Source organism: Budorcas taxicolor, chromosome 10 (genome assembly GCF_023091745.1).
Source record: "Budorcas taxicolor isolate Tak-1 chromosome 10, Takin1.1, whole genome shotgun sequence".
Classification (NCBI taxonomy): domain Eukaryota; kingdom Metazoa; phylum Chordata; class Mammalia; order Artiodactyla; family Bovidae; genus Budorcas; species Budorcas taxicolor.
In genome coordinates, this window is record NC_068919.1 from 54,044,661 (window position 1) to 54,072,306 (window position 27,646).

The 27,646-nt window shown below is 36.8% G+C and overlaps 1 protein-coding gene across 1 annotated transcript in view; it reads right to left on the reverse strand.

Moving 5' to 3' along the window:
- UNC13C (unc-13 homolog C) overlaps positions 1–27,646 on the reverse strand; it is a 655,255-nt gene that overhangs the window by 63,210 nt on the left and 564,399 nt on the right. The window contains exons 25-28 of the mRNA XM_052646337.1: positions 19,892–20,041; positions 14,515–14,638; positions 12,684–12,740; positions 6,971–7,051 (exon numbers count right to left, since the gene is read on the reverse strand). Of these exons, the coding sequence (XP_052502297.1) occupies positions 6,971–7,051; positions 12,684–12,740; positions 14,515–14,638; positions 19,892–20,041 (412 nt within the window). The remainder of the gene's footprint in view (positions 1–6,970; positions 7,052–12,683; positions 12,741–14,514; positions 14,639–19,891; positions 20,042–27,646) is intronic.

Sequence of the window (27,646 nt, forward strand, 5' to 3'; positions counted from 1 at the left end):
CTTGGGTTTACCAGTGGAAAGAAGTTCCTTCAAAATAACCAATTCTCAGGCAAAAGGAGATGCAAGTTCGATTCCTGGGTGAGAAAGATCCCCTGGAGGAGGAAATGGCAACCCACTCCATTATTCCTGCCTAGAGAATCCCTGGACAGAGGAGCCTGGCAGGCGACAGGATTGCAAAGAGTCAGACATGACTGAGTACCCGTGCACACAGGTAGTATGCTGGTTACATTTATGAAGAGTTTTCTATATGGTAGGAACTGTTTTCTTTGTTTTATATGTGATAACTCATTTTGGTTTTTGACAATACATTCTTAAGTCCTAATTTTACTCCCACAAGAGAGGACAGTAACTTGTATACTGTAGTCTTTCTCTCTTCAGTTCAGTTCAGTTGCTCAGTCGTGTCTGACTCTTTGCGACCCCATGAATCACAGCACACCAGGCCTCCCTGTCCATCACCAACCCACGGAGTCCACCCAAACCCATGTCCATTGAGTTGGTGAGGCCATCCAACTATCTCATCCTCTGTCGTCCCCTTCTCCTCCTGCCCTCAATCTTTGCCAGCATCAGGGTCTTTTCAAATGAGTCAGCTCTTCGCATCTGGTGGCCAAAGTATTAGAGTTTCAGCTTCAACATCAGTCCTTCCAGTGAACACCCAGGACTGATCTCCTTTAGGATGGACTGGTTGGATCTTGCATACCTAGGGGCTCTCAAGAGTCTTCTCCAACACCACACTCAAAAGCATCAATTCTTTGGCGCTCAGCTTTCTTCAAAGTCCAACTCTTACATCCATACATGACCACTGGGAAAACCATAGCCTTGACTAGATGGAACTTTGTTGAGAAAGTAATGTCTCTGCTTTTTAATATGCTGTCTAGGTTGGTCATAACTTTCCTTCAAGGAGTAAGCATCTTTTAATTTCATGGCTGCAATCACCATCCGCAGTGATTCTGGAGCCCAGAAAAATAAAGTCAGCCACTGTTTCCTCATCTATTTCCCATGAAGTGATGGGACCAGATGCCATGATCTTAGTTTTCTGAATATTGAGCTTTAAGCCAACTTTTTCACTCTCCTCTTTCACTTTCATCAAGAGGTTCTTTAGTTCTTCTTCACTTTCTGCCATAAGGGTGGTGTCATCTGCATATCTGAGGTTATTGATATTTCTCCCGGCAATCTTGATTCCAGCTTATGCTTCCTCCAGGCCAGGGTTTCTCATGATGTACTCTGCATGAAAGTTAAATAAGCAGGGTGACAATATACAGCTTTGACGTACTCCTTTTCCTATTTGGAACCAGTCTGTTGTTCCATGTCCAGTTCTAACTGTTGCTTCCTGACCTGCATACAGGTTTCTCAAGAGGCAGGTCAGGTGGTCTGGTATTCCCGCCTCTTTCAGAATTTTCCACAGTTTGTTGTGATCCACAGAGTCAAAGGCTTTGGCATTGTCAATAAAGCAGAAATAGATGTCACTCACTATTCCGATACTCTATTGGTGGTATTCCTCACGTAGTTTCAAATTTTTTTACATTTATATCCTCCTTCTGATGTTTGTAAAGATTTCCCACCCTCATACATACATTGCTTCGCTAATATATGTGTGAGTGATGTGAGTGATGAGGGGCTCAAAAGAGCTTTGTATGAGGTATCATTTTCTTTATCTTAAAAAATAACCAGAGATATTTGTGTTTCTTATATTCTTCATGAGAGTGCAAAAAAAAAAAAAAAGAACATTTCAGACCTTAATGTGATTTGTGATAAAAAAAAAAAATAGAACTACTAACTAAAAAATCAGGATACTGTCTGCATGGTTAACAAGCCATCCCTTTTATAATTCCCATAAAAATGCTAAATTCTAATTCTTCACATTTGCCAGATATTTGAAGATCTTTCACACTCTATTTTTACTGGCTCATGGAAATATGCTAATATTTCTTTACAAGTCTGCTGGGAGATTGTACTTCTTTCGTTATATGTACCATTTTGGTAGAAATTTCCCATCATCACTCTCTTTCCTTCCAATACCAGTATCAGACTTCTGGAAAATTCATGCTGATGATCTGTTTTGCAAATTTAGAAATAATCATCACTTGTTTTTAACAACTGAGGTTACTTTAAAGACTTACTTGATAGTTATTTAAGAAATTATTTTTTAAAACAATAGGAGTCCTCTGTAATACATTGGATCATAATATGCTGCTGCTAAGTCACTTCAGTCGTGTCCGACTCTGTGCGACCCCATAGACAGCAGCCCACCAGGCTCCCCCGTCCCTGGGACTCTCCAGGCAAGAACACTGGAGTGGGTTGCCATTTCCTTCTCCAATGCATGAAAGTGAAAAGTGAAAGTGAAGCCACTCAGTCGTGTCCGACCCTCAGCGACCCCGTGGACTGCAGCCTTCCAGGCTCCTCCATCCATGGGATTTTCCAGGCAAGAGTACTGGAGTGGGGTGCCATTGCCTGCTCTGCATAATATGCTGCTTCCTCCCTTTTGCCAACAAACTCAAGGTCAGATTCTTGGTGTTCATGCCTCATCACTTTGGGTCCAAGTCAATGTGTCTCTTCTATTCTATATATTCCTTTTAATTCTCAACCAATCTTGATCTCCTTCTACATTAGCCTATTTGAAGTTTTTAGGCTACCCCATTCCTCAATCACATTTCACTCAAGCTTTTCTCTAAGCCTGTGATGACTTTCCCGCTTGCTTTCCCATTTAATGATCTGAAACCTCCTTCACCAGGAAGCTTTCCCCTAGCCACTCACAGAGAATCTACTACCCTCTCTGCACTTCCCAGTATTTTGTCAGTAACTCTCATATTTTATGGATTGTAGATGTTTCTGTTCCTAAGTTAAAAGCAAGATATCTTTAATTTTCAGTCTTCTCTTTAGTGCTTATCATCTTTGTTACATATGGTAAGCTCTCAAATAATGATTTCTGAATTGCAGTACTCCAAACTAGATAGGTTGTTTTGTTCTTCCCATGAGCACCTGAAGTTTAAATAATGCAAAAACTATACTTACAAATGATAAAATACAACATGCTAAGTAAGAAACAGCTACCAAAACTGACTCTTGAATAATGGATACCAGCATTGTGTAGGACTTGGTCAAGGTGAGAACCTGAGAGGCATAATATCCCATGTCCTGTTATTTGTCTGGAATCCTGAGTATCAGAAATGGTGTCATCTAGGATTTTTCAAGGCTGTATTTGAATAGATATTCATAGTTAGTCCACATTCTCCCCTGAACACCAAGAAATGCATATTTCTGGAGGGCCCTAATCCATGTGTTTATTTTCATTTTTTATGGGAGTGCTTTACAATGTTGTGTAAGTTTCTACTGTCCACCAAAGTGGACATATACATATATATCCCCTCTTTATTGGATTTCCTTCCCATTTAGGTCACCACATAGCACTGAGTAGAATTCCCTGTGCTATTTAGTAGGATTTCAGTTATCTATTTTATACATATTATCAATAGTGTCAGTAAATATACATATATATATATATATATGTCAATCCCAATCTCCTAATTCATCCCACCCTCTCTTTCCCCCTTGGGATCCATCTGTTGATTCTCTACCTCTGTGTCTCTACTGATTTTTTCAGATTCCATACATTTGTGTGAATAAATGATACTTTCTCTTAGTGACTTACTTCACTCTGTAGGATAGTCTCCAGCTCCATCTACATCTCTACAAATGACCCAATTTTGTTCCTTTTATGACTAAGTAATTATATATTTGTACTACATCTTCTTTATCCTTTCCTCTGCTGAGGACATTTAGGTTTCCATTATTTTCAGTCAAACTTCTGTGTTCCATGGCATGATGTCAGACATTTGCCACATAGATTTCAGAGTGTCATGTTTAGGTACAAATAACAAGTGTTCCAGGGTAATTTAGAACGTTGGGAAAAATACAACCAGCCAGGTTTTTTTCCCCTATGTTTTTTGAACTTCATCAAAAAATAACTAGCGGATGGTTCAAAGTTAAAAAAAAAATAATTCTTGAGATTCACGATACAGTCAAGAGTACATGCTGTCAGGAAAAGCTCTTCTTTTTTTCTTGGAAAGAAACCCACATTTCAGGGACTCTCTTGTAAGTCCTGAATCTTCCTGAGCTATGAGTTTGAGACTCCAAAGCTCAGCTTTAAATAGGGTTTCTGCATTGGCCTCTGTAGCAGCTTTCACATGCTGATTAAGTTGTTGGCTGTTTCAGAGCTGTTGACTTGGCTCCGTGTTGGCAGGTAAATGTAATGCCTCCAAGGCCAACCATGCTAGCTGCAGCAGATCATGGTAACTATTTCTTGTGCCATGTTCTATACTTTTGACTTATAGTTGAACCTACCTGTGACTGGTATGACAAAATAACCCAGTCTAATTAGAATTTTAGTATTTAAGTTAATATTTTAATCAGTACCTGTATAGAGGTTGAATGAGTTCATATTATTTTAAATCATTAGAAAATAATCTAAGTAACTGAAACATGGTATTTTAATTTAGAACTAATCTATCTTTAGGAATATTACCCATTTTGGCTTGTGCCTTTTCCTACACCTTGTTAACAGTGAAATAAGATGTAGAAGCAAGGGCACTGATTTTAGAGTTTGGCATCTTTTCTCAACTCTGCCAATTACAAGTGACTCTGGACTTAGGCAAACAATTTAAACCTGCTTAGCCTCTGCTTTTCCGTCTGTAAAATGTGACTGATCATTCCTGGTGTCAACACCCAGGATGTTTATACGGATCAGGTGAGAGGCTGTATGTATATGAAAGATGACTGAAAGAACGCACACTATTTCAGCTACAGTCTACAAACTCCATAGCATCCTCTTCCTTCAATTTTCACTTTCTCATGTTCAGCTTATTTGCTTAAATTCACCTAAAGAAGAATTAAGGATCATGTTGTTGGCAGCCTTTGGGAATTAGCCTGGATAGTGTCTACTACTTCAGTATAAGAATATCTTTCCCAGGAAGTCTCCACCTGACAGTATTCCCTTTGCTGAGCACCCAGCAGATTCTGAATCACTAGCTCTTGAGACTACAATTCTTTTAAGTAGTATTCCTCTTTCTCTTGAATTCCTTTGTAGTCACCATTAGAAGCAGTGCCTTGTAGTATAATCAGGGTAAATCTCACAATTGGAAAAGATGAAAGGGAGTCCCAGCTTTGGCAAACTGACTTCAGGGCCATTGGAAGAAATATTAGGTGACTCTCCTTGGCAGAGGGGCAGAGGACAGGAATAAAAGGCTCTCAAAGCAGGTAAAGTGGGTGTAGCATGGAGACCCCAGAGGAGAAGTTGGGGAGCAGGGAGACTGAAGACCTGACCTCAGGTTCTGAGGTTCTGAAGGACCAAGGTCAGACTCCAGTCCTGGGAAACAAGATAATGACATGGACCCACTTACTGGATCTTAGATACCAGGCAGTAGTCTTTTTTTAAAAGGGCAAGGCAAGTGTCTGGTTACTGAGGCTGAACTAAAGTATTATCACCAATGACCTGGGCAGGAAGACAGTATAGTTGAGAGGTCAACATGTAGACCAGAGGGATTTGCTTGGGGATCGGGATTATCCCAGAGTTTGGGCAGAACTAATCTTGTAGGAAGTGGTCATCTGTCCCCATCAAGAAGAACTAGAGAAAAGCTGGAGTTAGGGGACATGGGCCAGGTCTGTCAGTACAATGAAGGTAATTATCTATTTTCACAAAACACATTTTTCTTGCGCTCTCAGAGTGATCCACTGACCTAATAAAATCCATTAAGGGCTGAATTCTGATTCTATAACCATATTTTTCTAACTGTTTAGTGTGTGCCCCAGAGTTATTTTTTTTCTAGCACTTTCCTCTATAGCCATGAGTGCTGGTATAATTCCAAAGGGCAGTCATTTCTTACACATATTTTTGAAAATTATTCTTAAAAAGAGCTGGTTTTGTATTTTTCCTTTCTTTCATGTTTTCCATTTTAAAAAATAATTTTGCACAATATTTATATACTTCCAGCCCATACTCTAGCTGCATCTTTAGAAACTCCATCTCTGTCATCTCAATGCCAAAATTTACACACTCCATTTTCTACCAAGTGTCACAGAACTGTCACCTCACAACTTTTATTTTGCAGTTTTTGCCACTGAAGTAGCAAAAGATGTTCTCTTATTAAACGCTGAAACTGCAAAAATCATGAGGTAATAGCTTTGTGGAGTGTCACATAGAACTCTGTTTAATGACTCCTGTTGTAATATCTGTTTCTATCCAGTGAGATTATTCTGTGCTTGGAAAATGGTGTGTGGTAGCTCACAGGTCTCGGCTACACTCTTTACACTTCCTTGATAATAGGTGCTTCCCCCTGTGAAGCGTTCAGACATTGGATACAGTCCAAATTTAGGAGATGGATTCATATTTCACTCTCTAATAAGCTTTCACATATAAATATAAAAATGTACGCATATACATCTGTAAGGGATCATAAGAAAACAATTCTGACATTATGTTTTGAGATCTACCTATATTTAACCCTCACTACAGTAACTTTTAGGCCAAAATTTAGCTATGAACCATTGATGCACACAATGCAATGCCTTTGGGTTTTCAGCAGAAAACTGAATTATTATCTTTACTAAAAGAAAAGAGAAAATTGATTTTCCAAAATCATTTCAACAAGCATTGGAAACACAAACAGAAATTCTATTAACCCTAAGTCCCCTGAAGCATCTATTGATATTTAACTGGACTTTGGAGGTACCTGTCTTTCTTTGAAAACATCTGTTACAACATAAGATTTCTTACCCATTTTCTAAAGGTAGACAAAGAAAGCAACTCTAAGGGTAAAGTAATATAGATATAATAATGACATAGTATGGGCTAAGTCTAACACACTCCCAGAATGTCTGTATACAACTGTCTACCATGTCTATGGATGTACAGCTCTACAGACATGCATCTGGGGTACACTTCTCTGAGGGTACACATCCAGGGACTCTAGAATCTTACCTTGATGGTAGCCAGGACCACCTCCATTATACCACACTGTCTTGGCGTCAGACCCTTGGCATCCTCTCGAATCATGTGCTCCTGGAAAACAGGTGAACAATTTCTTATAAAATTACCAGTTCATTTGTTTAAAAACTGTTTTCAAACAAAATTTGTATAATCCTTGTACGCAGATATTTCCCATTTGAGACAACTTTTTCATATGAACACATTTAGTTGATGATAATGACAATTTTGTCACATATTTAATAAAAATTCATTTTGCCCAAAGAAGAAATACTACATGTTAACTTAAAAAGCAGTGCTTTGATTCATATATGGCTTTATTTTTCACCTGCAAACTAATGTTATGGGGGGAAAAGGGAAGAGATAATCCTGGAAAATGTGTGTCCAAGATTTTCCACATTAATCTCCACTTTCTGTTCTGTCACACTAAAGAAGGTCAACCTTAGAAAGGATTTAAGAGGTAAATTTTAGCCTCATTCAATTATTACTGATAAAATCTATTTTAAGTACAATGCTCTCACTTTACTCACTTTCTAGGATCTCCTTAATGCTCAGTCATTAACAGGGAAATTCCCAAAGAGTTAACTGAATTCAGTTCTGGAGGTTTTTAACATTTTTATTTTTCATTATTTATTTTTGTTGGTTTTTAATATTTTAAATTCAGTTATCAATATTTTAGAACTGATTTCTGTAATAACAATGCATTTTCCTTATTGTTCACTATGAACTCTGACTTCATCTAAAGTTATTTAGGGAAATGATGGTAGAAAGTTGAGGACAACAATAAGGAAAACTTGTCTGGAGAAAAATTTTAAAATTCCTAACCCACAGACTGATACAATCTTCCCAGGGCATCCACTATTCTAGTCAACAGCATTCAACAAATATTTCCTGAGTGCTTACTATGTGCCAGTACTGTTCTAGGTGACTGAGAGATATTGTTTCATAAAAGAAAGACTTTTGTCCTCCGGAGTTTAATTTCTAACTTAGATAAGTGCGTCTCTGTGAATCAGAAGGAAAGCCAATATGGGTGGACATAGCTCTGAGAATGCATGGCTTGGTCAAGGGATCAGTGTCTTTGTTCAGTAATAAAAAGTACCTCTTTTTCTACGGGGCACAGCAAGTGGATCATGGACCCCAATTCAGCTGTCATTCACTACCTTTGTGGGATACTTTGTGAAATGTACAAATTATACATCACACCCAGTGGCTCATCTTTCTATTCTAGTCCTCCTGTTACTCTGTCATTTAGCAGGTGCCATGACTTTCTGAAGATAATCCCTATGTTTTACTCACTTCTGCGACTTTCAGTGCCTGTCTTAGTAATTATCACCTGCTAAGCACGCAATATGTTTTTGGTAACTGAGTTGTACTTCTTCAGAATATCTTAAATGATTCCATATGCTTGAATGGAATCATACTCCCTTGAATATTGTTCAAAACTTGGTATAATGCTAGATTCACGGTATATACTTCTGCATCTCACTGCATCTTTCTCTGATGTGGGGCTTTTACCACAAACATATGAGTCCATTTAATATTTTAAAAATAAAGATATTAAATACCCATTGAGACTCAAAGAATAATGGGAAATTTTTTGCCAAATTATAGAGAGAAATGCTTGAAGGCAAGTAAATAAATCTCTCTGGCTTTGTCAATCTTGACTGGCTTTTCGGTGTGGTCATATTTTTTAATAAATGCTAATAAATAATAAATGTTGGTACTATAGAAAAATACAATTCTTATAAGAAATGATTAACAATAACTTATTCAAATAAGGTAGTCTCTGAAAAAGGCTGTCAATGTGTTACTGCTTGCTTGCAGGAAATTCATTGTCCCAGATGTATTTTTACTAACTGGTTTTGATATTGTATCACCTGTCCATAAAAATGTTATGCCAGATAAATCTGATCCCATAAAATAGTAATAAGTTGCACACACTTACAATAACTTACATTATAAAGTTCCAGAGGATGAATATAGAATATCGTAAAAATCTAAATAAATCCTTGCTTAATGAATTAATTCTAAATCATAGTCACATGCAGAAAAGAAATTAGTTTCCTTCATTGTTCTATGTTCTTTTAAGTAAGGTAGTCATTTGTTAATATTTCTGTACAGGATTGCTGAATTTACTCATTAATACTATTATTTCATATGACACTTTACCTGTGGATCCAATCTGGTTTCAAACTAATACATGAAAAAATGAAAAGACTCAGGATTTGAAATGAAAACAAAACATTGGAAGCAACATTCTAGTAAAATATGGGAAAACAGTTTTATAAAATTTGCAGTTCTGCCGAGAAGAGAACATAGCCAATATTCTTTCACATAGACTGGACCAATGTTTTCTTAGGTCATTCTCCCGAGGTAATAGAAATGAAAGCAAAATTCAACAAATGGGACCTCATCAAATGTACATTTTGTACAACAAAGGAAACCATAAACAAGATAAAAAGCCTACAGAGTGGGAGAAAATATTTGCAAGTGATGCAACTGAGAAGAGTTTAATTTCGAAAATATACAAACAGTTCATACAACTCAACAACAAAAAATCCCAAACAACCCAATTGAAAAATGGGCAGAAGAAGCAGACTTTTATGGTTAGCAAAGGGGAAAGATGACAGGGATGGATAAACTGAGTCTGGGATTTTCATATGCACATTACTAAGATAACTGATAGGGACCTACCATATACCACAGGTAACTCTACTCAATAATCTAAATGGGAAAATAATTGGAAAAATAATGGATATATGTATAACTGAATCACTTTGCTGTATACCTGAAACTAACACAACATTGTAAATCAACTATATTCCAGTATACTTTTTTTAATTTTAAAAAGATGTAGTACATGTACATAATGCAGCAACAGGGATAAATTCAGATATTATCTACTAAGTGAATAATCTGAAAGACAAAGACCATAACGTGTCCCTTATATGTAGAATTTAAAGTGCGGCATAAATGAACCTATCTACCAAAGAAACAGACTCACAGACACAGAGAACAGACTTGTGGTTGTCAAGGGGAAAGTGGGTAGAGGACAGATGGACAGAGGACAGAGAGTTTGGGGTTAGCACATTCAAACCATTACATATAGAATGGATAAACAATAAGGTCCTACTGTATATCACAAGTAACTCTGTTCAATATCTTTTGGTAAACACTGATGGTGAAGAATTTTAAAAACAATGTGTATATATATGTAAAACTGAACCATTTTACTATACAGCAGAAATTAGCACAATATAGTAAATCAACTATACTTCAACTGAAAAATGGTAGTTCTCTATTTTGGCTACAATTTTACATAACAATACAGAAGACTTATTGCTCAGTAATTCAAATAATAATAACTAAATGGACCAATAACTTTAAAAACTCAAGGAACAATAATAGGAAAAATATGTTTTAAAACTAAGTTGTTTTTCTATCACCTATGAACAACAGGATTCTATTTTTAGTCCATGGGGTTGCAAAGAGTCGGGGCACGACTGAGCAACTGAACTGAATGAATGAATGCTTTTAGAATATTTTTTTCATAATATGCTTTTAGTTTATTATAATCAAGATAATTCACTGAATTGAAGAAATTTTGAGGCCACTAAAGGGATAAAAGTGCTGTGGTTTCTGTGGACTCTGATGTTTCCCAGGTAGCATACATATGCCCACTGAGGATCTAGTCTCTCTCTCACTTAGTGTTCATAAGATTTGAACGGGGTTGACAGCACTCCTCAGCTCAGGTGTGGGCATGTGACTTAAGCCCAGTGGCATATGTCACCCCCCAGGCCACGGTGGTTGGCTTGGGAATGGTGATAATATTGCATTAGCACTGACGATATGCCTGTGGACTTGGCTAGAATTTCCTGCATCAAGGTGGGTGTTTTTTCTATAAAATTTCAAGTTCAAAAATGTTAGATACAAGCAGAGAACTGTCTTACAAACAGGAAAGGAGGATTGTTAAGGCAGTAAGTCAAGGGAAGAACAGAATTGAAAGAGAGTAACTGGCTTCTGTAACATTGTTTGACTTCCTAATCAAGCAGTAATAGAAACCAGAGTTAGCCCAGAACTGTAAAATTTCATGGAGCTATAAATTCCTTCCTTGCTTTTGTTAGTCTGGCTTTCCATCACTTGAAACTGAAACAGTTATAGCTGATAAAGCATTCAACTCAGGAAGCTGAAGCTGGAGGAGATGCAGTATCTGTTTCCTGATGTCACACAGACCTACACACACTGCCAAGGCCATTTCTTTTGTAATAAGGGACTGTGATGTTTCACTTTTCCAGGTTTTCTTTGAGAAACTTTCAAAAGAGGGGATAGAAATCTCAGGGAGGTAATAAGAGGGGTCAAGAAAATGATAGAGATCCAAGATCCAAAACAATAGTTTGACAATGGCATCTACTTTCTACTTTCCCTCTGAACCACCAACATCCCTGAATACTTGTGAGAAACAATCTCATGTGATGGTTCTGTCTTCTAAATGGATTATTGGCTTTTCACTGTTTCTCTGAAAAGGGGACAAAGTAGGTGATATAACAAGGTACTGCCATTATAGGGCATCTATTTCAACTCAGTAAGCAAATATGCAGTCACATGGATGCTCTTTCCCCTGTTGTGTACACACAAAACAGCCCCGATGATATGTAACCCTGAGCTGCCAGCCTGGGGAAGAGACAAGAGAATGCCCTCTGTGAGTGGAAAGAGGCATATTCTTTGCAGTTACCATGCAAAGATAATGACTACGTTATCATCACAACAATCCTCTGGGCCAAGGGTTAACACTGTCGTGATTTTACAAATGGCAAATCTGAAAATTAGACATGTTCAGTTCTTTGGCCAGTGTCACATATTTGGAGGCAGCTGCGGTAGAACGTGGTCAGTATCTGGAACCTACCCCCATGCTACACCATATTCTCATAGGTAGAAATAGAGCAAGAACATACATTTCAACTACAGGTACAAGTTTGGCCTATATGTGGTCCATTGATAAATGAATGTATAATAAAAAGTGGTATGTACTTACAATATTATTCAGCCTCTAAAAGGAAGGAACTCTTGTTATATGTGACAATACTGAGGAAACTGCAGGACATTGTGCTAAGTGCAAAAAGTCCATTACAGAACAACAATATATATTTTAACCAGTCAAATTTCTACTCCAGAGGGAAAAAAAAAATCTGAGGTTCTCTAAACAACTGCAAAGTCCTGTGACTCTCAAGCAATAATAAAGGGTAGGATTGTTTATACAGCAAATCCTTGTTATAGTGGGGTTGATTATCTTGACAAACTCAATGTCTGCTTTGATAAGTTTATTTTCCTGCATTAGGTTTTCTGCCTGAAGAGTTCTCTAGACTTTACTGGGTTTCTGTGGAGCACTCTTTGCCTTTCTTCATATAAAGCCAGTTCACGATAAAAATGAAAATATGCTAATTTATTTCAAAAGCAGTAATCCTGAATGCTTCAACACAGTCAAAAATTCCCAGCTGCCCTACGAATTGGAAAATAAAAAAAATTTATAGGGTGTGGGGAGAAGAAAGCACAATTCAGTCCCTCCATTTTACTCTAATTACTTCTTAGATTGTGAGATCTCAGACACACATCCTTAGTCCTTCTGTGTTGGATATCACTACTAATAGGAGGCTGGTTTCTCACAGAACTGTAGTCAGTGCACTACCTTTTACAGACATATTCTTATTACCTTCAGTTTGGAGAGTTGTCCCAGATCTTTAGCTGCAATGAAAATCATCTGGGGTCCCTAGGAACACACACATAGAAAAGGAGAAAGACAACTTGTAAGATCTTCAGTAACAAAGTAGAAATGTAGTCAATAGACAGTGTTCTCTATTTTACTGATTATGTTTGTGACTTTTATTTTATAGGCCCTAAATTGGTCTATTTTACAAATTGGATCTGGATACCTAGCAGATAGCTAGGGTTGTATCTGGCAATACAACTGTCCTCACAAGCATCCTACTTCTGGAAGTTTCAGTCTGAGTTACTGCTCTGGCAGCCAGTTTAGGGTACACTGCGGATTACATCAGTGAGCTTACCTTTTATTTATTTATTTGTAGCAGAGGCAACTCCTTCCCTCCACTCCCTACCCCTTAAAATAAATTACGTAAAATTTCAAGATCCAGAGCTGAAGAAGGTGGAGCTGGTCCTCCTGACATGCCATCCAAACTGTCAGAGCCCTGCCTTCTAACTCCTTCCTCAGCCAGACGTTTTTCCCTAGCACCTCAAGGGGCTGGGGAAAGCTGAAAAAACATCAGAATAAACGTTGGAAGCACTACTAGAATACTCATTAGTAGCCTAGAATGTAAATAAAGTGTGTAAGTAAAGCGACCCAACTTGCAGGTTGCCCTGACAGCCTGCCCTATTGGCCAATTAAGTGAAAGCTAGCCGATGTTAAAGAAATGCATTATGTATTATAGAAGAATAAGAGACATAAGTGTGTATGTTTCTATGTGTGATTTGGCTACCCATATGATTATACCACATACTCATGACATGAAGTAAAACTCAAAGTCATTTATATTTAACACTCCCTGTCTGGTGGTAAATCAACAAACACATGAATCTTTGCACCTTGGAACAATTTGCAAGAAAATATTTTCTATATAATTTCACTGGCTAAAGTTCACTGAGTGTGCATGATTAATGGTGTCAATATTTATTTTAATTTATAATTACTCATTATTTATATCAACTGGTCTTTCTCAGTCACCAGAGCAAGTGCTTGTTAGGGTTATTTCTTTCTTTGTTTGGCTCAGGATATGTGAACTGAGTTAGCTGGTGTATGCAGTTGATCACTGTCTGACTTTGCTGTCATTGATCTTTTTGGTTCCTTTTTATTTCACTGTGTCTGATACAATCATGTCCATCAAATCTACTAAAAGATATCACCTATATTTACATCCAAGTGCAAAGGTGATTGATAAAAGCAAAAGGTTAAAAAAGAGAGTCCAGAGAGCAGGGTTAGATTTATCTTTTTAAACTGTAAAATTGCAGGAAGAAACACAGCAAGCATATTCTAGCATATATCTGTTCTTCTGGGGTGAGGTTTCATAATAAAATTAAAGAAAAAATGATTTGTGTAGACGAGATAGCCCTATAAATTGGGCTTTGATACATTTTTTTAAGAGATAAAGTTTGAAATATCAAGCAAGTGTGAAGTTTGACTACTATTCCCACTATTTAAAAATGATTTGTAGTGGGGGTGGTGGAGAGTTGGATTGAGAGTTTGGGACTAACAGATACAAACTACTATATATAGAATCGATAAACAAGGTCCTGTTGTATGAGACAGGGAAACTATATTCAACATCCTATAATAAGCCATAATGGAAAATAAAATTGATTCATATAAGGAAATGTCATTGGAATGATCCTTGCTAAGCCATCGTATACCAGACCCTTTTCCCCCAAATGAATTTAATTACTATTTCATATGGATCAAAACCATTCACTGAAACAAAAACCAATTAGATGGGTTATTGGAAGTATAATCAAACATGAGTTTGAATACTTACTGTTTGATCTGTCAGAGGAGGGAGAACGATTTGTTTCTCTATTTTGTTAAGAACTAGCTTCCATAACTCTTTTAATACTCGCTTCAGGACTGTTCTCTCACAGATCTTTGCTGAGAGACTTAATCTGAAATAAAATACATAATTGCTTAGGAGTCTCTCATTGAGGCATCACCTTATTTTACTGATCACGCATTCACATTTTTCAGGGCTGAGATTCAGATACCTCAATAGGCCTTTATAATTTTCAGATGCTAAATTTCATTTACTGAAAACAAAATACATAATGTAAAAAATCTGTTTCATCATATTTTATAAAATTCATTGTTTGGTGGAAAATGAATTCAGAGTATTTCTTTTCTTAAATTGCTTCCCAAATTGACATCAAGGCTCCCAAAGTACATGATTTTTCTTGCATTCCAGGGTTGCTTGCCCATGTTCATGGTATAGGCCAAATACCAAAGAAGCACATTTTCATCACTAACTGGCATTGGATCTGCACAACGACATGGCAAACATGCATATGATTCACTCAAAAGCAAAACTCATTGCTATTTTTCCCCAATTTTCTTGAGATATTGATATCTAACACTGTAAGTTTAAGGAGCACAAGACAATCACTTGATAAATGTACATGTTGTGAAATGGTCACTACAGTAAGTTTAGCTAACATCTATCACCTCACAGAGTTATATTGTTTGGCTTATAGTAAGAACTTTTAACATCTACCTTTAGCAATTTTCAAATACATGATACAGTATAGTATCCTATAAATACTGTACTCTCTCTCTCTCTATATATATATGCTATCCTATAAATACTGTACTATATATATATGCTATCCTCAGTACTTATCTTACTGGAAGTTTGTATCCTTAGACTTTACTCATTCCCAACAGACACAAATTTGTTCTCTGAGTTCAGATTTTCTAGATTCCCAATTCACCAACTGTGATAGGCTTAAAGTATTTACCAATTCTTCTCATGGTGAGATAATGATGGTAATGTCATTGAGCATTTTATATAACAGTTTAGTTTAGAAACCTCTTCTGCAGATATTTCTGGGATTAGTATATCCATTTCAGAAATCAAACACCAGCTCAGAGAGGTTGGAGGGACTCATCTAAGGAAGTGAAGCTAGTGAGTGAGGGATGAGATTCAGTAGGTTGTCCAACAGCCCATGCTACCCTTGGTAAAAGCACTTGTGCATGAAGGCCCAGCAGTATCTGAAGGCACAGTTCTGCACAAAGATTTATGGAAAGTGCCATAACTTCCATTACTTGACACTGAACTCTGAGACTCTTTTAATAAAAGTTTATCAAACCTGTTGTACAGACTGATTTCAGGGTAGCCTAATGAACTTTCTATAGTGCTACTAAGTACTTTGAATGGTTGGATGCAGAAATTACAAACTGGGATCTGATAGATACAGAACTGACTTTTAAATATTTAAATATAAAATTAATACTAACACTTAAGGAGTTAATATCTAAAGGCATGTGATGTTTGAGAGTGAAAGAGGAGAGTGAAAAAGTTGGCTTAAAGCTCAACATTCAGAAAACGAAGATCATGGCATCTGGTCCCATCACTTCTTGAGAAATAGATGGGGAAACAGTGGAAACAGCGTCAGACTTTATTTTTTTCGGCTCCAAAATCATTGCAGATGGTGATTGCAGCCATTAAATTAAAAGACGCTTACTCCTTGGAAGGAAAGTTATGACCAAACTAGATAGCATATTCAAAAGCAGAGACATTACTTTGCCAACAAAGGTCCATTTAGTCAAGGCTATGGTTTTTCCAGTGGTCATGTATGGATGTGAGAGTTGGACTGTGAAGAAAGCTGAGCGCTGAAGAATTGATGCTTTTGAACTGTGGTCCTGGAGAAGAGTCTTGGACTGCAAGAAGATCCAACTGGTCCATCCTAAAGGAGATCAGTCCTGGGTGTTCATTGGAAGGACTGACGTTGAAGCTGAAACTTCAATACTTTGGCCACCTCATGTGAAGAGTTGACTCATTGGAAAAGACTCTGATGCTGAGAGGGATTGGGGGCAGGAGCAGAAGGGGACGACAGGATGAGATGGCTAGATGGCATCACCAACTCAATGGACATGAGTTTGACTTGACTCTGGGAGTTGGTGATGGATAGGGAGGCCTGGCGTGCTGTGATTCATGGGGTTGCAAAGAGTTGGACACGACTGAGCAACTGAACTGAACTGAACTGATGTTTGAGAAGCAAAGGAAGAAATTTCCCAAACTCATTTTCACATAGAAGTATCTCTCCTAACACTGCTGTGTGTAGAACCTAGTATATAAAAATACATGACAGTGACCTACTCTGGAAGAAGGGGAGAGCTGGGGGGCCCTGGAGGCATAGCTGTGGAACTCTGTAGCCCCACAAGTTTGGAACCCATTGTTCAGAGGCAGTAGTTCTAGCTTGCTAGTAGATGGATATTCACTATATGGACACGGGGTAGAAACCAGATGATATGTCATGAAAAAAATAACAGAACCTATCCTCAGAGAAATTCTTTGGATGATTTGAGACAAAACAAATCTGCCAATTTTGCAACAGCTGTGTCATTTCCATTTGCTAAAGGTCTGAGTTTAAAAACTGATCTTGTTTTTATGGTCAGCTCATGTACTTGGTGTGCTATCTAACTCTGTTTAAACTGGACTTGAACCAATAGGAATAAAATTGTTGATATGTTTGCAGCTCTGCATGGGATTTCTATTAGCTGGAAATGGCCTTTATAGTTTGTTTTATAGAGTAGTGAGGTCTTGGTGGGGAAAATGAAGCATAAAGAAATAAAGTGTTGTATAATATTTAGGGAGGTTACACAAAGAGAGCCTGTACATTTATAATATAACACAGTTTTTAAGGGGATCATCTCAAAACCACCTTGAAGACTTTTGGCCTTAATAATTCATTTTAAATAACAAAAAGCAGAGGGGAAATCTAGCAATTGCTTCCTTAATTTAGTCAGAGTTAACCAACTTGGTAATGTAAGCTGAACACATATATTTTGGAACCTGAATTGTCTATTTTGACTGATCACAGAACCAATTAACCAGACAATTTTCAAGTGTTATATATACTTGCTGACAAGAGAGATATCTTGCCATACAGTTGACCACATTTTTATAAAAAGGTATCCACCTGTTTTTTCCTCCCTCTGGAATTCCCATCTCCCATTTTCATACATACAAACCCTATCTGCCTTTAAAGAAGACTTAACACAAATGATAATTACACTGATCATCTGAATAGGAGACTACTGTATTATCCCTTATTGCATTTATCTGCTATACTTTTCTTTTTTTTCTTTCTAAACTGTTAGTTCCTTGAGAACAGAATTGATATCTGACTTTTTAAAAGGTCCCCTAATAAGTAGATTTATGGTTATACATTCTGTATTAGCCCCCAAATTTCCAAGCTCTCCATGCCTATCTCTTCCTCAAATTTTAAAATCTTACAGATTTTTAAAGTTCACTGATGTTTTTCTATTTTTATAATCTCTTTCTACTAAGAATGTGAGGAAGTTACATATGATGATATATAAAGTATAATTAGATATAGAAGAGACTATTTTAAGACTGACTAAAACAATAATTGAAATATATTGAAAAGAAGGGCCAACCTAGTTTATGTATTAGCTCTGTTTTATGGATGCTGAAATGGAGTCAGAGTCCCTTAACTAGTAGAATACTGGAGTGGGTTGCCATTTCCTTCTCCAGGGGATCTTCCCTACTGAGGGATCAAAGCTGCAACTCTTGTGTCTCCTGTATGGACCGGCAGATTCCTCACCACTACAGCACCTAGGAAGCCCTAGTAGGTAACAGTACTGGGATAATTTAAAACTTTCTGTATGTTTCACAACTCTTGGTTACAGCATATGCAAAAATAAATAGTTCTGCCAGTGATAAATGTGTACCTCTGAACTGCTGACTGGAAATCTCTAAACAGAAGGCATTCTGGTAGGAGTTTTAAGAGGTTCAGGATTGTTTTATCCTGCTCTCCACTCACCATCACAGTCACAACTAAATGGTAGTTTCTGTGAATCAGTTGTCTCATCCATAGAAAAGAGTCATGACAAAAACGTCAAGGGGTTGTTAGGAAACTAGGTGATAAGAGCAAAAGTGTCTATTAAGAACCTAAAGATATGAAGATGGCTTTTCCTCTTTCTTCCTCTTCTCTCCCTCCTTTCTTCTAATTTTTTCTTCTACACCACCTGCCTATTTCTTGCTAAGCTACCTAATTACCTATTCACCTCTCTTCTATATATTTCTTCATAGCAAACAGAAAATAAGAATTTTTATAACAAATACTAAAATTAAAGTGATAAGAACATTAGCGTTACTTATGCAGTAAGGTTATAAGCAAAGGGAAATGAAATTAAAGGAGAAGTTATTAATATATAGGGAAGGTTCTTACTAATTCCTTCTTTGCTGTTCTTATCTTTAACAAAAGGTAATGTATCCTTCTTATTTATCTTGGTCTCATTGGTATTAATTAATTTGTCACAACAATATTAAATGAGGTAATATAAGTAAAGTAGTAGATATTACGCTGGTCCCTTCGTAGGCATTCAAAATTATGTTCTCCTTTTCTACTTTCAGTTCTGGTTTCAAGTATCACCATTGAAGAAATCATACCTCTTGTTGTTTTGGATCAATGGTTTCCAATTTTGGACACATTTGAAAATATAGGTGCCTACTCCAAACTTACAAAACTAGAACTTCTAAGAGGAAGGGACCAAACAGAAAGGGAAACAAGCCAACCTTTTTAGTTAAGAACACTATCTTGTTGGTCATGAAGGCCTCCTTTCCCACCCATTCCACCACTACTGAACTGAAATCTCAATGGAGTCAAGTATTTGACTCTCCATCATCACTGTCCAGTGTCTAGATTATAGCGTTTGATGCAAATGGACACTAAGTAAATAGCTGATGAAGGTGGGACAAGGCAGCAATTTACTTGTCTCTGGGCTGAATTGATTCTAGTCATATTTGTGCTATTAGCTTCTTCAGCAGGTTTCCGGCATGAACTTGGATATTCTGGACTCACTTCTATCTATCTCCACGTCCAAATGTTATCTGAGAAGCATGAAAATCCTAATTTCTCTGTGCCTCAGAATAGCAGCCTCCTTAGTTACCAATACTTATTTCCTCTCCATTTTTCCTTTTCTGTACATAGTCATTCCTTCTATTTTCCCATCTAGTAATGAATTAAGAGTTTTGTTTTTTTGTTAATGAACTGATCTATTTCTGTAGAAGCCCTTTAAAACTGTCCTACATAGAGGAAAACTATTTTTCCCCCCTCAAATGCCTATCTGCTGAACTTAAGGCAGTGTATAAAGAGAAAATTGAGCAGAATACTTACGTTTTGTCCAAGAAGTCCATGAGAGGTCTTAATACAATCTCTGCATCCATTGCTGCACTGTTCTTATTAGATGCAGTATTTCCATTTGCTCTCATTTGATTTAGTTCGAAACTCATTTGTTTCATACACCCTTCAATGATAAGCTGGAAACTGAAAATAGAGAATATAAATTATGGAATAAAGCAAATAATTATGATTTCCTTTGCCTGTGTCTGTTAAATTCATCCCAGGGAGTTTGATTTGTTTCCAATGGCATGATTTCCTTTGCTCATTAGTTTTCAAACTTATTGTTCAGCTGCAAAGTTTTTTGTTGCAATGAAAACTTACTTGGAACCCTTATATGTAAAGAAGATAAGAAAGATGCTTTTTGGGTTGAATTAATTTGAGTGGGGGATCATTCGGTCCCCATCTCTCCCAGTAACAGCTGAATTTCTCAAAGCACTGTTTTAAATGACATTTTCTTACTGGTTTTTAACAGTTGGTCACTCCTTCTTCAGTTAGCCCCTGGGACTCAACACCTTCTTGGCTTTCCTCCAGCCTCACTGGCTGCTCCTCTTCCATTGTCTGGCCTCTACCTCTAGCCTGGCTTAGCATATTAAAACACAGAATGCCTGGGTAGTTTTAATTTCAGATAGTGAATTTTTGTTTTTAGTGTAAGTATGCCCCATGTAATATTTGGGGCATATTTATACTAAAGATTGCCTATTTTTATATGGAGTTCAAATTTAATTTGACATATGCTATATTTTATCTGGCAACCCTATATTGGCAAGCCAACTTCTAGGCTCAGTCCAGTATTAACAAACACTAACTGTATGAGAGGAGACAAGTTGTAAAGGTAAGCATACTGGAAAGTGGGCTTGGATAAATCAAGGCATAGCTTAAATAAAACCACTTAGTTTACACCTAGGATATTTCATAATCTATGAACACTTTGAAGTAAAACTAGACAAAATCATTCTTTAAATTTTACTACCACAAGCAAATTAATAATTGGCTTAACATTTAAAGTATAGGAGATAGAAAATTAAAATTAAAAAATTAAAATTTTAATTACAATTTAAAAATTAAATTAATTAAAATTTCTCTTTAGCTCTATAGAGAAAGTACTGTAAAGGAATGATGAAAGAAGCATTAAAAGTAATAAAAAGCAAAGTTTACCCCTTTTACCATTTGCATAATGATTTAACTAAACATTTAATGAAGAGAACTTAAGCTAAATATACTGAAACCAGAAAAGCTCCTTATGAACAGTTTGTAGGACAAACTCATCTTTGTACCAAAATAAAAAACGTATAAGTAGAGGTGACAAGCGTAACAAGGCTGGTGATAGCAGGTTGTCCAAGAAAAGAATGTTAGTTCAACTTTAAAAATTACCCAAAAGTTATAACTTTTAATGTATTTTTAAATGTTAATCTAAAAAGGTATAGCTTTTTAGAAACCTTATCAAAAGAGTAAATAAACACCTTGCTGCTAAGTCACTTCAGTCGTGTCCGACTCTGTGTGATCCCATAGACGGCAGCCCACCAGGCTCCCCCATCCCTGGGATTCTCCAGGCAAGAACGCTGGAGTGGGTTGCCATTTCCTTCTCCAAAATAAACACCTTAGTTAGCTTAAAAGCAGCCACTAAGTACAGGAAGCATAGAGAGTCTCAAACTCAAGGGGAAATATGCCAAGACACATACTAATCAAACTAACAAAAATTATATTCAAAGAAAAAATATTAAAAGCAGCAAATGAAAAGCAAAAAATAACATACAAGCGAACCCCCATAAGGTTACCAACTGATTTTTCAGCAGAAACTCTACAGGCCTTAGGGAGTAGCAGAATATATTTGAACTGATGAAAGGGAAAAACCTACAACCTAGATTACTCTACCCAGCAAGTATCTCATTCAGATTCAATGGAGAAATTAGAAGCTTTAAAGAGAAGCAAGAGCTTAAAAGAATGCAATATCACCAAAACAGCCTTACAACAAATGTTGAAGGAACTTCTCTAGGTGGGAAACATAAGAGAAGAAAAGACCTACAAAAACAGACCCAAAACAATTAAGAATATGGTAATAGGAACATATATATATAGCACGTCCCTGGCGGCTCAGACAGTAAAGAATCTGGCTGCAATGAAGGAGACCTGAGTTCAATCCATGGGTTGGGAAGATCCCCTGGGAGGAGGGCATGGGAACCCACTCCATTCTACTGGCCTGGAGAATCCCCATAGACAGAGGAGCCTGGCAGGCTGCAGTCCATGCGGTTTCAAAGAGTTGGACACGACTAAGCATGCATATGAATAATTACCTGATATAAATCGATTAAATGTTCTAATCAAAAGACACAGACAGGCTGGATGGGTTAAAAAAACAAGACCTATATATAAATGCTGTCTATAAGACATCCAGTTCAGACCTAGAGACACATAGAGACTGAAAGTGAGGGGTTGGAAAAAGATATTTCATACAAATGGAAATAAAAAGAAAGCAGAGTAGTAATACTTATATCAGACAAAATAGACCTTAAAATAAAGACTGTTATAAGGGACAAGGAAAGACAATACATAGTGGTCAAGGGATCAATCCAAGAAGAAGATATAACAATGATAAATATTTATGTACCTAACATAGGAGCACCTCAATACATTAAAAGAAATGCTAACAGCCATAAAAGGGGGACTCAACAGCAAACCAATAATAGTGAGGAAATTTAACACCCCACTTATACCAATGGGGACAGATCATCCAGACAGAAAATTAATAAGTAAACACAAGCTTTAAATGACACACTAGATCAGACAGACTCAACTGAAATATATAGGACACTCCACCTGAAAGCAGCAGAATACCCTTTATTCTCAAGTGTACATGGAACATTCTCCAGGATACATCACATCCTGAGTCACAAATCAAGTCTTGATAAATGAAAGAAATTTGAAGTCATAACAAGCATTTTTTCCAACCACAACGCTGTGAGATTAGACCTCCATTACAAGAAAAAAAGCTGTAAAAAGTACAAACACCTGGAGGCTACTTAATATGCTACTAAATAACCAAGAGATCACTGAGGAAATCAGAAGATACATAGAAACAAATGACAATGAAAACATGGTGACTCAAAACCTATGGGATGCAGCAAATGCTTTTCTAAGAGGGAAGTTTATAGCAATATAATCCTACCTTAAGAAATGAGAAAAATCTCAAACAACCTAACCTTACACCTAAAGCAACTAGAGAAAGAACAGGCAGCAAAATGCTAAGTTAGCAGAAGGAAAGAATCATAAAATTTAGAACAGAAGTAAACTTGAAATGAAAACAATAGCAAAGATCAACAAAACTAAAAGCTGGTTCTTTGATAAACAAAATTGATAAAACTTTAGCCAGACTATCAAAAAAAAAAAGGAAGAGGCTTCAAAGCCATAAAATTATTGGGCTGGCCAAGAAGTTTGTTCCAGTTTTTCCATTACATCTTACAGAAAAAAACCCAAACAAATATTTTGGCTGACCCAATAGAAATGAAAAAGGAGAAATTACAAATTGATATCATAGAAATACAGAGGATAGTAAGACTATCAAGCAATTGTATGCCAATAAAATGGAAGACATGGACCGATTTTTAGAAAGGCACAGCCTTCCAAGACTAAACCAGGAAGAAATAGAAAATGTGAACAGACCAATCACCAGTAATGAAATTGAAACTGATTAGAAATCTTCCAGCAAATAAAAGTTCAGGAACAGATAGCTTCACAGGTAAACTTTATCAAACATTTAGAGAAAAGCTAACAACCATCCTTCTCAAACTCTTCCAAAAAAAAAAAAAACAAAAAACTTGAGGGAGGAACACTCCCAAGCTCATTCTATAAGGCCACCATCACCCTGATACCAAAACCAGACAAAGATATCACACATACACATCCACAAAAATGACAGACCAGTATTCACTGATGAACACAGAAGCAAAAATCCCCAACAAAGTACTAGCAAATAGAATCCAACAACATATAAAAGTGTCATACACCATGATCAAGTGGGATTTATCCCAGGGATGCAAGGATTCTGCAACATACACAAACCAATCAGTGTAATACACCACACTAACCAACAGAGGAATAAAAACTCTATGATCATCTCAATAGATGCAGGAAAAGCTTTTGACAAAATTCAACACCCATTTACAATTAAAAAGCTCTTCAGAATGTAGGCATAGAGGGAACTTACCTTAATTAATAAAGGCCATATTTGACAAACCCACAGCTATTAATAACAATATGCCCAATGGTGAAAAACTGAAAGCATTTCCTCTAAGATCAGGAATAAGACAAGGATGCCCATTCTTGCCACTATTATTCAACATAATTTTGGAAGTCCTAGCCATGGCAATCAGAGAGGAAAAAGAATCCAAATTGAAAGAGAAGTAAAACTGTCACTGTTTACACATGACATAATACTATATATAAGGAATCCTAAAGAGGCCACCAGAAATCTACTGGTACTAATCAATGAATTTGATTAAGTTGTATGATACAAAATTAAAACACAGAAATCTCTTGCATTCCTATACACTAGCAAAAAAGATCAGGGAAAGAAAATAAGGAAACAATCGAATTTACCATTGAAACAACAACAAAAAATACCTAGGAATAAACCTACCTAAGGAGGCAAAAGATCTGTACTCAGAAAACTATAAGATACTGATGAAAGAAAGAAAGACTACACAGACAGATGGAGAGATATACCATATTCTTGGATCAGAAGAATCAATATTGTGAAAACAACTATATTATCCAAAGCAATCTACAGATTCAAAGCAATCTCTATCAAGTTACCAATAACATTTTTCACAGAATTAGAACAAAAAATTTTACAGTTTGTATGGAAACACAGAAGACCCCAAATAGCCAAAAGCAATCGTAAGAAAGAAAAAATGGAGTTGGAGGAATCAGGCTCCCTGACTTCAGACTGTACTACAAAGCTACAGTAATCAAGACAGTATGGACACACACGCATGCACGCACGCACGCACACACGCACGCATGTGCACACACACACACACAAATACAGATCAATGGAACACGACAGAAAGCCCAGAGATAAACCCTCCCACCTATGGTCACCTAATCTATGACAAAGTAGCCAAGAATATAAAATGGAGAAAAGTCTGTCTCTTCAATAAGTGGTACTAGGAAAACTGGAGAGCTAAAGCTAAAAGAATGAAATTAAAACACTCCCTAACACCATACACAAAAATAACCTCAAGTGCATTAAAGACCTAAATGTAAAGCCAGACACTATAAGTCTCTAACAGGAAAACATAGGCAGAATACTCTTTGACATAAGTCACAACAAAATCTTTTTTGACCCACTTCTTAGAGTAATGAAAATAAAAACAAAAATAAACAAGTGGCATCTAAGTAAACTTAAAAACTTTTGCACAGCAAAGAAAACAATAAACAAGACAAAAAGACACCCTCAGAATGGGAGAAAATATATGAAGCAACTGACAAGGATTAATCTCCAAAATATACAAACAGCTCTTGCAGCTCAATATAAAAACAAAGAACACCATCAAAAAATGGGTAGAAGACCTAAACAGGCATTTCTCCAAAGAAAGCATACAGATGGACCACAGGCATATGAAAAGATATCAGCATTACTAATTATCAGACAAGTGCAAATCAAAACTATCATCTCACACTGGTCAGAATGGCCATTAAAAAAGTTACAAACAATAAATGCTGGAGAGGGTGTGGAGAAAAGGGAACCCTTCTAAACTATTGGTGGGAATGTACACTGATACAACCATTATGGAGAACAGTATGGAGGTTCCTCAAAAAACGGAAAATAGAACACTATATGACCCAGAAATCCCTCTCCTGGGCATATACCCAGAGAAAACCATAATTTCAAAAGATATATGCACCCCAAAGTTCACTGCAGCACTACAATAGCCAGGACATGAAAGCAAGCTAAGTTTCCATCAACAGAAGAATATGCCATATATATATATATATATATATATATATATATATATACACACACACACACACACACACACACACACACACACACACACACACACACATATATACACATACAGACACATACACACATACATACATATAACTCAGACATAAAAAGGAATGGAATTGTGTCATTTGTAGAGACATGGATGGACCTAGAGACTGCCATACAGAGTGAAGTCAGAAGGAGAAAAGGAAAAAAGGGAAATTTTATAGTAATGCATATATGTGGGATCTAGAAAAAGGGTACTGATGAAACTATTTGCAAAGCAGAAATGGAGACATAGACCCAGAGAACAAACATATAGAATACCAAAGGTGGCATGGAGGGGCTGGGCTGAATTGGGAGATTGAAATTGACATATACTCACTACCATGTATAAAATAGATAACTAATGAGAACCTACTGTATAGCATAGGGTACTCTACTCAATGCTCTGTGGTAACCCCAATGAGAAGGAACTCCAAAAAGGAAGGGATATATGTATACTTACAGCTGATTCACTTTGCTGTTTGGCATAAATTAGCACAACATTGTAAAGCAACTATAATAAATTTTTTTTATAAAAGCATTCAAGCTCAACAATTACATTATCTTAATATCAACAAAAGCAAAATCAACACCAAGGTGTTCCACTGGGCTAATCTATTAGCCAATAGACACAATAATGTTAATATAAGTAACAAGAAATACTTCTCCTTGCATAATCTATATAAGTAACTAATATCATACTGATAGTTAAAAGCAAATAAGAGGTGGCAAGAATGCACAGAAGAACTATAGAGAAAAGGTCTTAATGATCTGGATGACTATGCTGGTATGATCACTCATCTAGAGCCAGACATCCTGGAGAGTGAAGTCAAGTGGGCCTAAGAAGCATTACTACAAAGCTAGTGGAGGTGATGGAATTCCAGCTGAGCTATTTCAAATCCTAAAAAGATGATGCTGTTAAAGTGCTTCACTCAATATGCCAACAGATTTGGAAACTCATCAATGGCTACAGGACTGGAAAAGGTCAGTTTTCATTCCAAAAGAAAGACAATGCCAAAGAGCATTCAACTACTGTACAATTGCAGTCATTTTACATGCTAGCAAGGTTATGCTCAAAATCATTCAACCTAGGCTTCAACAGTACATGAACCAAGAACTTCTAGATGTACAAGCTGGATTTACAAAAGGCAAAGGAACAAGAGATCAAACTGGCAATATCTGTTGGATCACAGAAAAAGGAAGGGAATTCCAGAAAAACATGTGCTTCATTGACGGTACTAAAACCTTTGACTGTGTGGATCACAACAAACTGTGGAAAATTCTTAAGGATGGGAATACCACACTACCTTACCTGCCTCCTGAGAAACTGGTATACAGGTCAAGAAGCAACAATTAGAACCAGACATGGAACAATGGACTGTTTCAAAACTGGGAAAGGAGTATGTCAAGGCTGTATATTGTCACCCTGCTTATTTAAATAAGATGCAGAGTATATTATGCAAAATGCTGGTCTGGATGAAGCACAAGCTGGGATCAAGTTTGCTGGGAGAAATATCAATCACTTCAGATATGCAGATGATACCACTCTAATGGCAGAAAGCGAAGAGGAACTAAAGAGCCTCTTGATGAAGGTGAAAGAGGAGAGCGAAAAATCTGGCTTAAAATTCAACATTCAACAATTGAAGATCATGGCATCCAGTCCTATCACTTCATGGCAAATAGATGGGTAAAAATGGAAACAGTGACAGACTATT